This window comes from Homarus americanus, unplaced genomic scaffold, assembly GCF_018991925.1.
Source record: "Homarus americanus isolate GMGI-L3 unplaced genomic scaffold, GMGI_Hamer_2.0 scaffold23578, whole genome shotgun sequence".
Classification (NCBI taxonomy): domain Eukaryota; kingdom Metazoa; phylum Arthropoda; class Malacostraca; order Decapoda; family Nephropidae; genus Homarus; species Homarus americanus.
Window position 1 is genome coordinate 9,406,077 of NW_024733231.1, and position 13,208 is coordinate 9,419,284.

The following is a 13,208-nucleotide window of genomic DNA, read 5'->3' on the forward strand; positions in this document are numbered from 1 at the left end:
GGCCGTCCCACCCACTGTGACAATGTCCACACCCACTGTAATGCTCCACACCCACTGTAATGCCCACACCCACTGTGACAACCCCACCTACTGTACGCCCACACCCACTGTACGCCCACACCCACTGTAATGTCCACACCCACTGTAATGTTCACACCCAATACTGTACGTCCACACCTACTGTACGACCACACCCACTGCGGCCGTCCCACCCACTGTAATGTCCACACCCACTGTGTACGCCCACACCCACTATACGTCCACACCCACTGTACCTCCACACCCTACTGTACGTCCACACCTACTGTACACACCCACTTGGGGATGTCTCCCACTCCACTGTACGTCCACAATTCCACTGTAATGTCCACACCCACTGTACCTTCCACACCCACTGTATCGCCCCTACCTACTGTGGCCGTCTACACCTACTATACGCCCACACCCACTGTGGCCTCCCCACACCTACTGTACGTCCACACCCCTACTGTACGACCACACCCACTGTGTCCTCACCCACTGTAATGTCCATACACCCACTGCCTGCCACCACTGTGGCCTGAGACACCTGCTACTGTAATGCCCACACCCCACTGTACCCACCACACCCACTGCACGTCCCCACCCACTGCATGTCCACACCCACTGTGGCCGTCCACACCACTATAATGTCCACACCCACTGTACGTCCACACCTACTGTAATGTCCACACCCACCTCGGTGGGCCGTCCACACCCACTGTAATGTCCACACCCACTGCACCTCCACACCTACTGTAATGTCCCCACCCACTGTACGTCCACACCCACTCAGGCCGTTCATACCCACTGTACGTCCACACCCACTGTACGCTGCCCACACCCACTTTACGTCCACACCCACTGTACGCCTCCCCACCTACTGTAATACCTCCACACCCACTCACCGCCCACACCCACTGTACGTCCACACCTACTGTGGCCACGTCCACACCCACTGCAGTCCCCACCCACCGTGGCCGTCCACACCCACTGTACCTCCTCCACACACCCACTGTACCTCCACACCCACTGTACGTCCCCACCCACTGTACGTTCCCCACCCACTCACGTCCACACCTACTGTGGCCGTTCACACCCACTGTACGTCCACACTCCACTGTACGTTCACACCCACTGTAATGTCCACACCCAATGTGGCCGCCCACACCCACTGTGTGTACGTCCACACCTACTGTATGTCCACACCCACTGTACGTCCACACCCACTGGGCCGCCACACCTACTGTACGTCCACACACCTACTGTACGCCCACACACCCACTGTGGCCACGTCCTCTCACCTACTGTAATGCCCACACCTACTGTAGCTGTCCACACTCACTGGCCAAGTCCACACCTACTGTAATGTCCAGCACTGTAATGTCCACACCTACTGCTGTACGCCCCCTACCCACGGCCAGTTCATTACTCACTGTAATGTCCACACCCACTGTAATGTTCACACACCCACTCGTATGTCCACACCCACTGTATCGCCCACACCCACTGTGGCCGTCCACACCCACTGTACGTCCACACCTACTGTAGCCGTCCACACCCACTGTGGCCGTCCACACCCACTGTGTACTGCCACCCACTGTAATGTCCACACACCCACTGTACGTCCCTCACCCACTGTACGTCCACACTCCACCGTGTGGCCTCCACACCTACTGTACGTCCCTCACCCACTGCACGTCCACACCTACTGTACGTCCACACCCACTGTACGTGACCACACCCACTGCATGTCCACACCCACTGCACGCCCACACCCACTGTACTCTTCCACACCTACTGCACGCCCACACCCACCTGGGCCTCTGACACCTACTGTACGCTCCACACCCACTGTGGCCGTTCACACATTAATCTACTGTGGCCGTCCACACCCACTGTAATGTCCACACCCAGGCCTCCAATACCTACCGTACGCTGCCCACACCTACTGTGGCCGACCACACCCACTGTAATGCCCCTACCCACTGTGGCCGTCCACACCTACTGTACGTCCACACCTACTCTTATACAAGTTCACACCTACTGTATGTCTACACCTACTGTATGTCCACACCCACTGTACGTCCACACCCACTGTAATGTCCACACCCACTGTAATGTCTCACCCACTGTAATGTCCACACCCACTGTACGTCCACACCCACACTGTATTTCCACACTTCATTGTAATAAGTTCATACTTCCTATTGGGCTGACCTCATACCTTACTGTAGGCTGCCCTTTACCTACTGTGGCTGCCCATATTACCTACTGTACGTCTCACAATTTACTATACGCCCATATTACCCACTGTACCTCCACACCTACTGTAATGCCCACACCTACTGTAATTTTACCACACCCACTGTAATGTGCTCACCCACTGTAATGCCCACACCCACTGTACCGCCCACACCCACTGTACCTCCACACCCACTGTAATGTCCCCACCACTGTAATGTCCACACCCACTATACGCCCACACCCACTGTACCTCCACACCTACCGTACGTCCACACCTACTGTAAATGCACTCACACCCACTGTACGTCTCCCACCCACTGGCGTCCATTAACTCCACTGTAATGCCCACACCCACTGTGGCCTCCACACCTACTGTACGCCCATTACCTAATACTGTAATGACCACACCCACTGTAATGTCCCCACCCACTGTATCGTCCACACCTACTGTGGCCGTCCATTACCCACTATACGTCCACACCCACTGTACGGCCCACACCTGTACGTCCACACCCACTGTAATGTCCACACCCACTGTACGTCCACACCCACTGTGGCCTCCACACCTACTGCACGCCTCCCTACCCACTGTACGTCCACACCCACTGTACGTCCACACCCACTGTAATGTCCACACACCCACTGTACCGCCCACACCCACTGTAATGTCCCCACCCACTGCACGCCCCCACCTACTGTACCTTCACACCCACTGCGGTCGCTCCACACCCACTGCATGTCCACACCTACTGTGGCCGTCCACACCCACTGTAATGCCCCTACCCACTGTACCGCCCACACCCACTGTACCTCCACACCCACCTCCTCCACACCCACTGTACGTCCCTACCCACTGTACGTCTCCTACCCACTGCATGTCCACACCCACCGTGGCCGTCCACACCCACTGTACGTCCACACACCCACTGTACGTCCACACCCACTCAGGCCGTCCACACCCACTGTACGTCCACACCCACTGTAATGTCCACACCTACTGTGGCCGTCCACATACCCACTGTACGCGTCCACACCTACTGTAATGCCCCCTACCTACAGCCTATCCACACACCCACTGTAATGCCCACACTCCCACTGTACGTCCACACCCACTGTACGTCCACACCCCACTGTAATGTCCCCACCCCACTGTACCTCCACACCCACCGTGGCCGTCCACACCCACTGTAATGTCCACACCCACCGTGGCAATGTCCACACCTACTGTACGTCCACACCCACTGCATGTCCACACACCTACCGTGTACGTCCACACCCACTGTGGCCGTCCACACACCCACTGTAATGTCCACACCTACTGTACGTCCACACCCACTGCAATGTCCACACCCACCGTAATGTCCACACCCACCGTACGTCCACACCTACTCGTGTATGTCCACACCCACTGTACGCCGCCACCTACTGTACCGCCCACACCCACCGCCGTGGCCGTCCACACCTGCCTCCTGTGGCCGTCCACACCCACTGTACGTCCACACCCACCGCACGTCCCCACCCACTGTAATGTCCACACCCACCGTGGCCGTCCACACCTACGGTACGTCCACGGCCCACCTCGTAATGCCCCTCACCCACTGTACCGCCCACACCCACTGTACCTCCACACCCACTGTACTCTCCACACCCACTGTAATGCCCCCACCCACTGTACGTCCCCACCCACTGTACCGCCCACACACCCACTGTACGCCCCACCCACTGTAATGTCCACACCCACCTCGTGGCCGTCCCCACCCACTGTACGTCCACATCCACTGTGGCCCCTCCCCACACCCACTTCCTCCGTACGCCCACACCCACTGTACGTCCACACCCACTGTGGCCGTCCCTACCCACTGTACGTCCACACCCACTGTACGCTTTCACCCACTGTAATGTCCACACCTACTGTACGCCCACACCCACTGTAATACGTCCACACCTACTGTGGCCGTCCACACCTTACTGCAATGTCCACAATTCCACTGTACGTCCACACCCACTGTACCGCCCACACCCACTGCAATGTCCCCACCCACTGTACGTCCACACCTTACTGTACGTCCCTACCCACTGTAATGTCCACACCTACTGTAATGTCCCTTACCCACTGTAATGCCCACACCTACTGTATCGCCCACACCCACTGTGGCCGCCCACACCGGCCAAAGTGCCCACACCCACTGTAATGCCCACACCCACTGTACGTCCACACGGCCTGTACGTCCCTACCCACTCAGGCCGCTCCACGCCCACTGTACGTCCACACCCACTGTACGTCCACACCCACTGTAATGCCCACACCTACTGCCGTCCACACCCACTGTAATGTCCACACCCACTGTAATGTCCACACCTACTGCACGTACTCACACCCACTGTATGTCCCCACCCACTGTATGCCCACACTCCACTGTGGCCAAGTTCATTACCTACTGTGGTTCATACACCTACTGTACGTCCACACCTCCCACTGTAATTGACAATTCCACTGTAATGTCCCTCACCCACTGTACGTCCACACTCCCATTGCATGCCCATATTACCCACTGTAATGTCCACACCTACTGTAGGCCGTCCACACCCACTGTGGCCGTCCACACCCACCAGCGTCCCACCCACTGTAATGTCCACACTCACTGTGGCTGCCCACACCCTACTGTGGTAATGTCCATACCCACTGTACGTCCCACCCACTGTGGCCGTCCACACCCACTGTACCTCCACACCCACTGTGGCCCACACCCACTGGGCTGCCCACACCCACTGCAATGCACTCACACACCCACTGTACGTCCCCACCCACTGTACGACCACACCCACTGTAATGTCCACACCCACTGGCTGCCCGCCACACCTTGCTCAGGCCGTCCACACCCACTGTACTTCCACACCCACTGTACCTCCACACCCACTGTACGTCCACACCTACTGTACGGTATTCACACCCACTGTACGCCCTCTTTACCCACCGGTGGCCGACCACACCTACTGTACGTCCACACCCACTCAGCCGTCCACACCCACTGTACGTCCACACCCACTGTACGTCCCCACCCACTGTAATGTCCACACCCACTGTAATGTCCACACCCACTGTACGTCCACACCCACTGTACGTCCCCACCCACTGTACGTCCCTCACCCACTGTACGTCCACACCCACCGTACCACACACCCACTGTACGTCCATTCCACTGTACGTCCACACCCACTGTACGCCCACACCCACTGTACGACCACACCCACTGTACGTCCCTCACCCACTGTAATGACCACACCCACTGCACGTCCACACCCACTGTACGACCACACCCACTGTGGTCGTCTCCTCTCCCTCACCCACTGTAATGTCCACACCCACTGTAATGTCCACACCCACTGTAATGACCACACCCACTGTACGTCCCCACCCACCGTGGCCGTCCACACCTACCGTGGCTGCCCACACCCACTGTAGTTCACACCCACCGTAATGTCCACACCCTACACTGTACGTCCACACCCACCGTACGCCCTCACCCACTGTACGCCACACACCCACTCGTGGCCGTCCACACCCACTGTACCGGCCCACACCCACCGTACATCCCCACCCACCGTACCGTCCACACCCACTGTACCTCCACACCCACTGTACCTCCACACCCACTGTACGTCCCTACCCACTGTAATGTCCCTTTACCCACTGTAATGTCCACACCCACTGTAATGTCCCCACCCACTGTGGCCACGTCCACACCCACTGCACGCCCTCCTCACCCACTGCACGCCCACACCCACTGTACCCCACACCCACTGTACGTCCACACCCACTGTGGGCCGTCCACACCCACTGTAATGCCCCCACCCACTGTGTCCACACCCACTGTACGTCCCCACCCACTGTAATGTCCACAATCACTGTACGTCCACACCCACTGTACGTCCACACCTACTGTACGTCCACACCTACCGTAATGTCCACACCCACCGTAGGTCCACACCCACCGTAATGTCCACACCCACTGTACGTCTTCACCCACTGTACGTCCACACCCCTACTGTAATGTCCCCACCCACTGTGGTCAGCCCACCTCCATTGTACGTCCCCACCCACTGTGGCCGTCCACACCCCACTGTACGTCCACACCCACTGTAATGTCCACACCCACTGTACGTCCCCACCCACTGTACGTCCACACCTACTGTACATCCTCACCCACTGTACGCCCACACCTACTGTACGTCCCACCCACTGTAATGTCCCCACCCACTGTGGCCGTTCCCACCCACTGTACCGTCCACACCTACTGTGGCCGTCCTCCACCCACTGTACGTCCACACCTACTGTACGTCCTCACCCACTGTACGTCCACACCTACTGTACGTCCACACCCACTGTGTCCACACCACTGTACGTCTATTGTTCCACTGTACGCCCCACCCACTGTATCGCCTCCACACCTACTGTAACGCCCACACCCACTGCACGCCCACACCCACCGGTACGTCCACACCCACTGCACGTCCACACCCACTGCATGTCCACACCCACCGTACGTCCACACCTACTGTACGTCCTCACCCACTGTAATGTCCACACCCACTGTAATGTCCCCACCCACTGTAATGTCCACACACCCACTGTACGTCCACACCCACTGTACCGGCCCACACCTACTGTACGTCCACACCTACTGTACGTCCCCACCCACTGTACGTCCACACCCACTGTACGTCCACACCTACTCAGGCCGTCCTCACCCACTGTGGCCGCCACACCCACTGTAATGTCCACACCCACTGTACGCCCCCACCCACTGTATCGCCCCACCCACTGTACGCGTCCACACCCACTGTACGTCCACACCTACTGTGGCCGTCCACGGCCTACCGTAGCCGTCCACACCCACTGTAATGCCCACACCTACTGTAATGGCCCACACCCACTGTAATGCCCCACCCACTGTGTCCACACCCACTGTGGCCGTCCACACCTACCGTGGCCGTCCACACCCACTGCAATGTCCACACCCCACTTGCATGTCCACACCCACTGTATTGCCCACACCCACTGTGGCCGTCCACACCTCCCATGTAATGTCCCTACCTACTGTACGCTGTCCACACCCACTGTGGCCGTTCACACCCACCGTACGTCCACACCCACTGTAATAAGTTCACACCCACTGTACGTCCACACCCACTGTAATGTCCACACCCACTGTACGCCCACACCTACTGTGGCTGTCCACACCCACTGTAATGTCCACACTCCACTGTACGTCTCATACACCCACAGGCTGCCCACACCTACTGTAATGTCCACACCCACTGTAATGTCCACACCCACTGTACGTCCACACCTACTGTACGGGTTCCACACCTTACTGTATCAAGTTCATACCTACTGTACGTCTACACCTACCAGCTGTCCACATTACCTACCTTCAGCGTCCACACCACTGTAATGCCCTCACCCACTGTAATGTCCATTACCCACTGTAGCCGTCTCATTACCTACTGTGGCTGTCCACACCTACTGTGGCTGCCCACACCCACTGTGGGCTGTCCCTACCTACTGTGGCTGCCCACACTCCCATTGTATGTCCACACCCACTGTGGCCGTCCACACTCACTCGTGGCCGTCTGGCCACCTACTCAGGCTGTCCACACCCACTGTAATGTCCACACCTGCCTGTGGCCGTCCACACCCACTGTGGCCGCCCACACCCACTGTAATGTCCACCTACTGTACGTCCACACCCACTGAACGTCCACACCCACTGCATGTCCCTACCCACTGTACGTCCTTCACCCACTGTAATGTTCACACCCACTGTGGCCGTCTCCTACCCACTGTACGCCCACACCCACTGTAATGTCCACACCCACTGTACGTCCACACCCACTGTAATGTCCACACCCACTGTAATGTCCACACCCACTGTATCACCGCCCACACCTACCGTACGTCCACACCCACTGTACGTCCTCACCTACCGTACGTCCACACCTGTACGTCCACACCCACCGTGGCCATCCACACCCACTGTAATGTCCACACACCTACTGTACGTCCACACCACTGTAATGTCTCCACCCACTGTGGCCGTCCATACTCTTACTGTAATGTCTCACCTACTGTGCCGTCCACACCTACTGTACGCTCCATACCTACTGTAATGTCCACACCTACGTCCACACCCACTTTACGTCCACACCCACTGTAATGTCCACACCCACTGTACGTCCACACCCACTGTACGTCCATACCCACTGTAATGTCACACCCACCGTACGTCCAATACCTACCGTAATGTCCACACCTACCGTGGTCGTCCACACCCACTGTACGTCCACACACCTACTGTACGTCCACACCCACCGGGCCGTCCACACCCACTGTACGTCCACACCTACTGTACGTCCACACCTACTGTACGTCCACACACCTACTGTACGTCCACACCCATCAGGCCGTCCCTTACCCACTGTGGCTGCCCACATTTACTGTGGCCGTCCACACCCACCGTAATGTCCACACCCCACTGTAATGTCCACACCCACTGTGGCCGTCCACACCCACTGTAATGTCCACACCCACTGTACGTCCACACTCCACTGTGGCCGTCTACACACCCAATGTACGTCCACACCCACTGTACGTCCACACCCACTGTACGTTCACACCTACTGTAATGTCCACACCCACTGTGGCCGGGCCCACACCACCGTACGTCCACACCTTACCGTAATGTCCACACCTACTGTACGTCCGCCACCCAGGCCGTCCACACCCATCAGGCCGTTCCACACCTACTGTACGTCTACACTCCACTGTACGTCCATACCCATCAGCGTCCATTACCCCACTGTGGCTGCCCACATACCCACTGTAATGTTCATTACCCCACTACTGCCCACACCCACTGTACGTCCACACCACTGCATGTCCACACCCACTGTACGTCCACACCCACACGCCTCCACACCCACTGTGGCCGTCCACACCTGGCCTGTGGCCCACACCCACTGTAATGTCCCTACCCACTGTACGTCCACACCCATTCGTGTGGCCGTCCACACCCACTGTATGTCCACTGTACGTGTGTGTAGGTATAATATAAGAGATTCATCTGACGAAGCTCCTCCCCAGCTTACTTCACCTGAAGATTAATCCCCCTAAACTATTTTGGTGTATTGGGTTAGGTTAGGTTCGATTAGGTTAGGTTAGGTTAGGTAGTTAGATTAGGTTAGCATTAGGGCGGTTAATTATTATAATAGAAAGATTTCCTAACCTAACCTAACCTAACTTAACTGACCGTATCCTAACCTAACGCATCATAACCCAAGTTTGTCTTATATTGGTGTTCTGTTTCAGGGAGGTGGTCGACTGAGAGATCAACTACCAGCGAGTTAGAAGACTTCAGGAAGTAACGAAGTGTTATAGAAATTGGGGAAACGTTGCAGAAAATGACAAAGTGTTACAGGAAGTGGTGAAATAGTACAGGAAGTGACAGGGTATCACAGGGTAATGACCAGAGTGTTACAGCGAGTGACAAAGGTGTTACAGAAAAGAGTAGGGGAGAGAGCCATACTTTTGAGACGATGTTGGGGTGTTTGTGGTGAAGCGTGTCATGGCCAGTAGGAGTGATCAATCGCTCTTAGACACTTGCACCACCCAGTCCACACCTTCCTCTGCCCACTCCACGCCCGCCACCGCCCACTCAACACCAACTACGCCCGTTCTCGTCACCACAGTTCGGTGGGCTGAGAAGCGAACTGCCCTGAAAGGTTGGTTTGATGATTGAATGAAATGTTTGTGTGTGTAATGTGATGTACAGTACAGGGGTTCATTATACGGTGTTGTACAGTACAGGGGTTCATTATACAGTGTTGTACAGTACAGGGGTTCATTATACGGTGTTGTACAATACAGGGGTTCATTTATACAGTGTTGTACAGTACAGGGGTTCATTTATACGGTGTTGTACAGTACAGAGGTTCATTTATACGGTGTTGTACAGTACAGGGGTTCATTTATACGGTGTTGTACAATACAGGGGTTCATTTATACGGTAAGTGCAGTAAGTTCATTTATACGGTGTTGTACAATACCGGGGTTCATTATACAGTGTTGTACAGTACAGGGGTTCATTTATACGGTGTTGTACAGTACAGAGTTCATTTATGTTGTATAGAACAGGTTCATTTATATGGTGTTTACAGCACAGGGTTCATTATACGGTGTTGTACAGTACAGGGTTCATTATACGGTGTTGTACATGTTCATTTATACGTGTTGTACAGTACAGAGGTTCATTTATACGGTACAGTACAGGGTTCATTTATACGGTGTTGTACAAACAGGGTTCATTTATACGGTAATGTGCAGTACAGGGTTCATTTATACGTGTTGTACAATACAGGTTCATTTATACAGTGTTGTACAGTACAGGGGTTCATTTATACGGTGTTGTACAGTACAGAGGTTCATTATATGGTGTTGTATAGAACAGGGGTTCATTTATATGGTGTTGTACAGTACAGGGGTTCATTTATACGGTGTTGTATAGTACAGGGTTCATTTATACGGTAATGTGCAGACAGGGTTCATTTATACGGTGTTGTACAACAGGGTTCATTTATACAGTGTTGTACAGTACAGGGTTCATTTATACGGTGTTGTACAGTACAGAGTTCATTATATGGTGTTGTATAGAACAGGGTTCATTTATGGTGTTGTACAGTACAGGGTTCATTTATACGGTGTTGTACAGACAGGTCATTTATACGGTGATGCACAGTACAGGGTTCATTTACACGGTGTTGTCAGTACAGAGTTCATTTATATGTTTGTATAAACAGGGTTCATTTATATGGTGTTGTATAGAACAGGGGTTCATTTATATGGTGTTGTACAGTACAGGGGTTCATTTATACGGTGTTGTACAGTACAGGGGTTCATTTATACGGTGATGTACAGTACAGGGGTTCATTTACACGGTGTTGTACAGTACAGGGGTTCATTTATACGGTGTTGTATAGAAGGGTATTTATATGGTGTTGTATAGAACAGGGGTTCATTTATATGGTGTTGTACAGTGGGGTTCATTTATACGGTGTTGTACAGTGTGTCATTTATACGGTGATGTACAGTACAGGGTTGATTTACACGGTGTTGTAATACAGGGTTCATTTACACGGTGTTGTACAGTACAGAGGTTCATTTATATGGTGTTGTATAGAACAGGGGTTATTTATATGGTGTTGTACAGTAAGGTTCATTTATATGGTGTTGTACAGCAGGGTTCATTTATGGTGTTGTATAGAACAGGGTTCATTTATATGGTGTTGTACAGTACAGGGGTTCATTTATATGGTGTTGTACAGTACAGGGGTTCATTTATACGTTTGTACAGTACAGAGGTTCATTTATATGGTGTTGTATAGAACAGGGGTTCATTTATATGGTGTTGTACAGTACAGGGGTTCATTTATATGGTGTTGTACAGTGCAGAGGTTCATTTAGACTAGGCCCCGTAACCTTTATATACATAACCTAACCTAACCTAAAATTAACTGGCAGTAGGTAGTACGCAGCTATCAAACAGGGAGGTACTACGGCCTGGAAAGATATTGGAAGCATAATGTGTTGTCTAATGGTAGACCCTGCTGCTATATGGCATCACGAAAATTGTGACCAAGCCCCAGGTTGCTCATCTGACTTTCTGCCTCATTTACACACAATTGTGGGGTCTCAACTTTTCTTATTGACAACACAACAAACATATATTGTTTCTCATTATTGATTTTTTTTTTTATTTATTATTATTATTATTATTATTATTATTATTATTATTATTATTATTATTTCGTCTCCCAGGTCCTGTTTTGGGTCAGTGACCTGTGCCCCGGGTGGCTAATCCCCGTAGAAAAATAATAGTAATCAACAATCGGCCGCAGCTGTGCTAAGGCAACTCAAGTCTGCAATCATTCCACAGGATTAAATGAGCAATACAAAGCTCAGTCTATATATTGTTACTTTAAGAAGACTTGTGATAAACAACGCTGTAATACAGGAAAACGGAACAATTGCCACTTGCCTAATTTGTTGTTTATAATAAAAGGGTAAACAAACTTTGTTTAGGATAAAATTATGTAATATATTATTTTATTTTAGCAATACAAATAAACGATTCACATACATAATACAGAAATGCTTTATGAAATAAAGTATTACTATAGATTGTACAGCACAGAACGAAAGAAAGCTAATGTGATAATTTTAGAGATAAAACTGTTCTCATTCCAAATAAAAATACAAAGAACAACTGTAAATCTAATATGAGGTTTGTGCCTGGAAATGGTTTGCAATTTCAGCAAAATTTGGTTCAAATTTAGTACCGGCAGCCATCACACGTTCTGTGGTGTGGACTTTGAGCGGTACTTGTTTCACAATGGTAAACACACTGATGAACAGTACGTCGATTAGAAAATTGAAAGAACGATAAACGCCCTATTCTCGGATATATCCTTCATCACTTACCCCAGATATTATTTTTTTACCCAAATTACACGTAGTAATAACAATCTTACCGGCAGCTTAACCGAATTTGGACGTCGTTCAACCGGTCGCATATAGCGGCCAGAAAAAAGGAGGGTAGCGGACCCCCTGATTGTCGACGGTGATGTTGATGTACAGTACAGGGTGTCAATATGTGGGAAGTGTGACGCATTGGGGCCTGGGGGGGGCAGTACAGGGTGTCAATATGTGGGAAGTGTGACGCATTGGGGCCTGGGGGGGGCAGTAGGTGTCAGTATGTGGGAAGTGTGACGCATTGGGGCCTGGGGCAGTACAGGGTGTCAATAGTGGGAAGTGACGCATTGGGGCCTGGGGGGCAGTACAGGGTGTCAGTATGTGGGAAGTGTGACGCATTGGGGCCTGGGGGGGC

At 52.7% G+C, this 13,208-nt stretch overlaps 1 protein-coding gene across 7 annotated transcripts in view; it reads left to right on the forward strand.

Annotated features, from left to right (window-relative positions):
- The window catches only part of LOC121869746 (transient receptor potential channel pyrexia-like), a gene marked incomplete at its 3' end in the record, with an annotated part of 57,955 nt that overhangs the window by 12,071 nt on the left and 32,676 nt on the right, over positions 1-13,208 (forward strand). For all 7 annotated transcript variants that reach the window (XM_042371311.1, XM_042371318.1, XM_042371313.1 and 4 more), the window contains 1 exon segment: positions 9,635-10,047. In XM_042371311.1, coding sequence (XP_042227245.1) covers positions 9,891-10,047 — 157 coding nt within the window.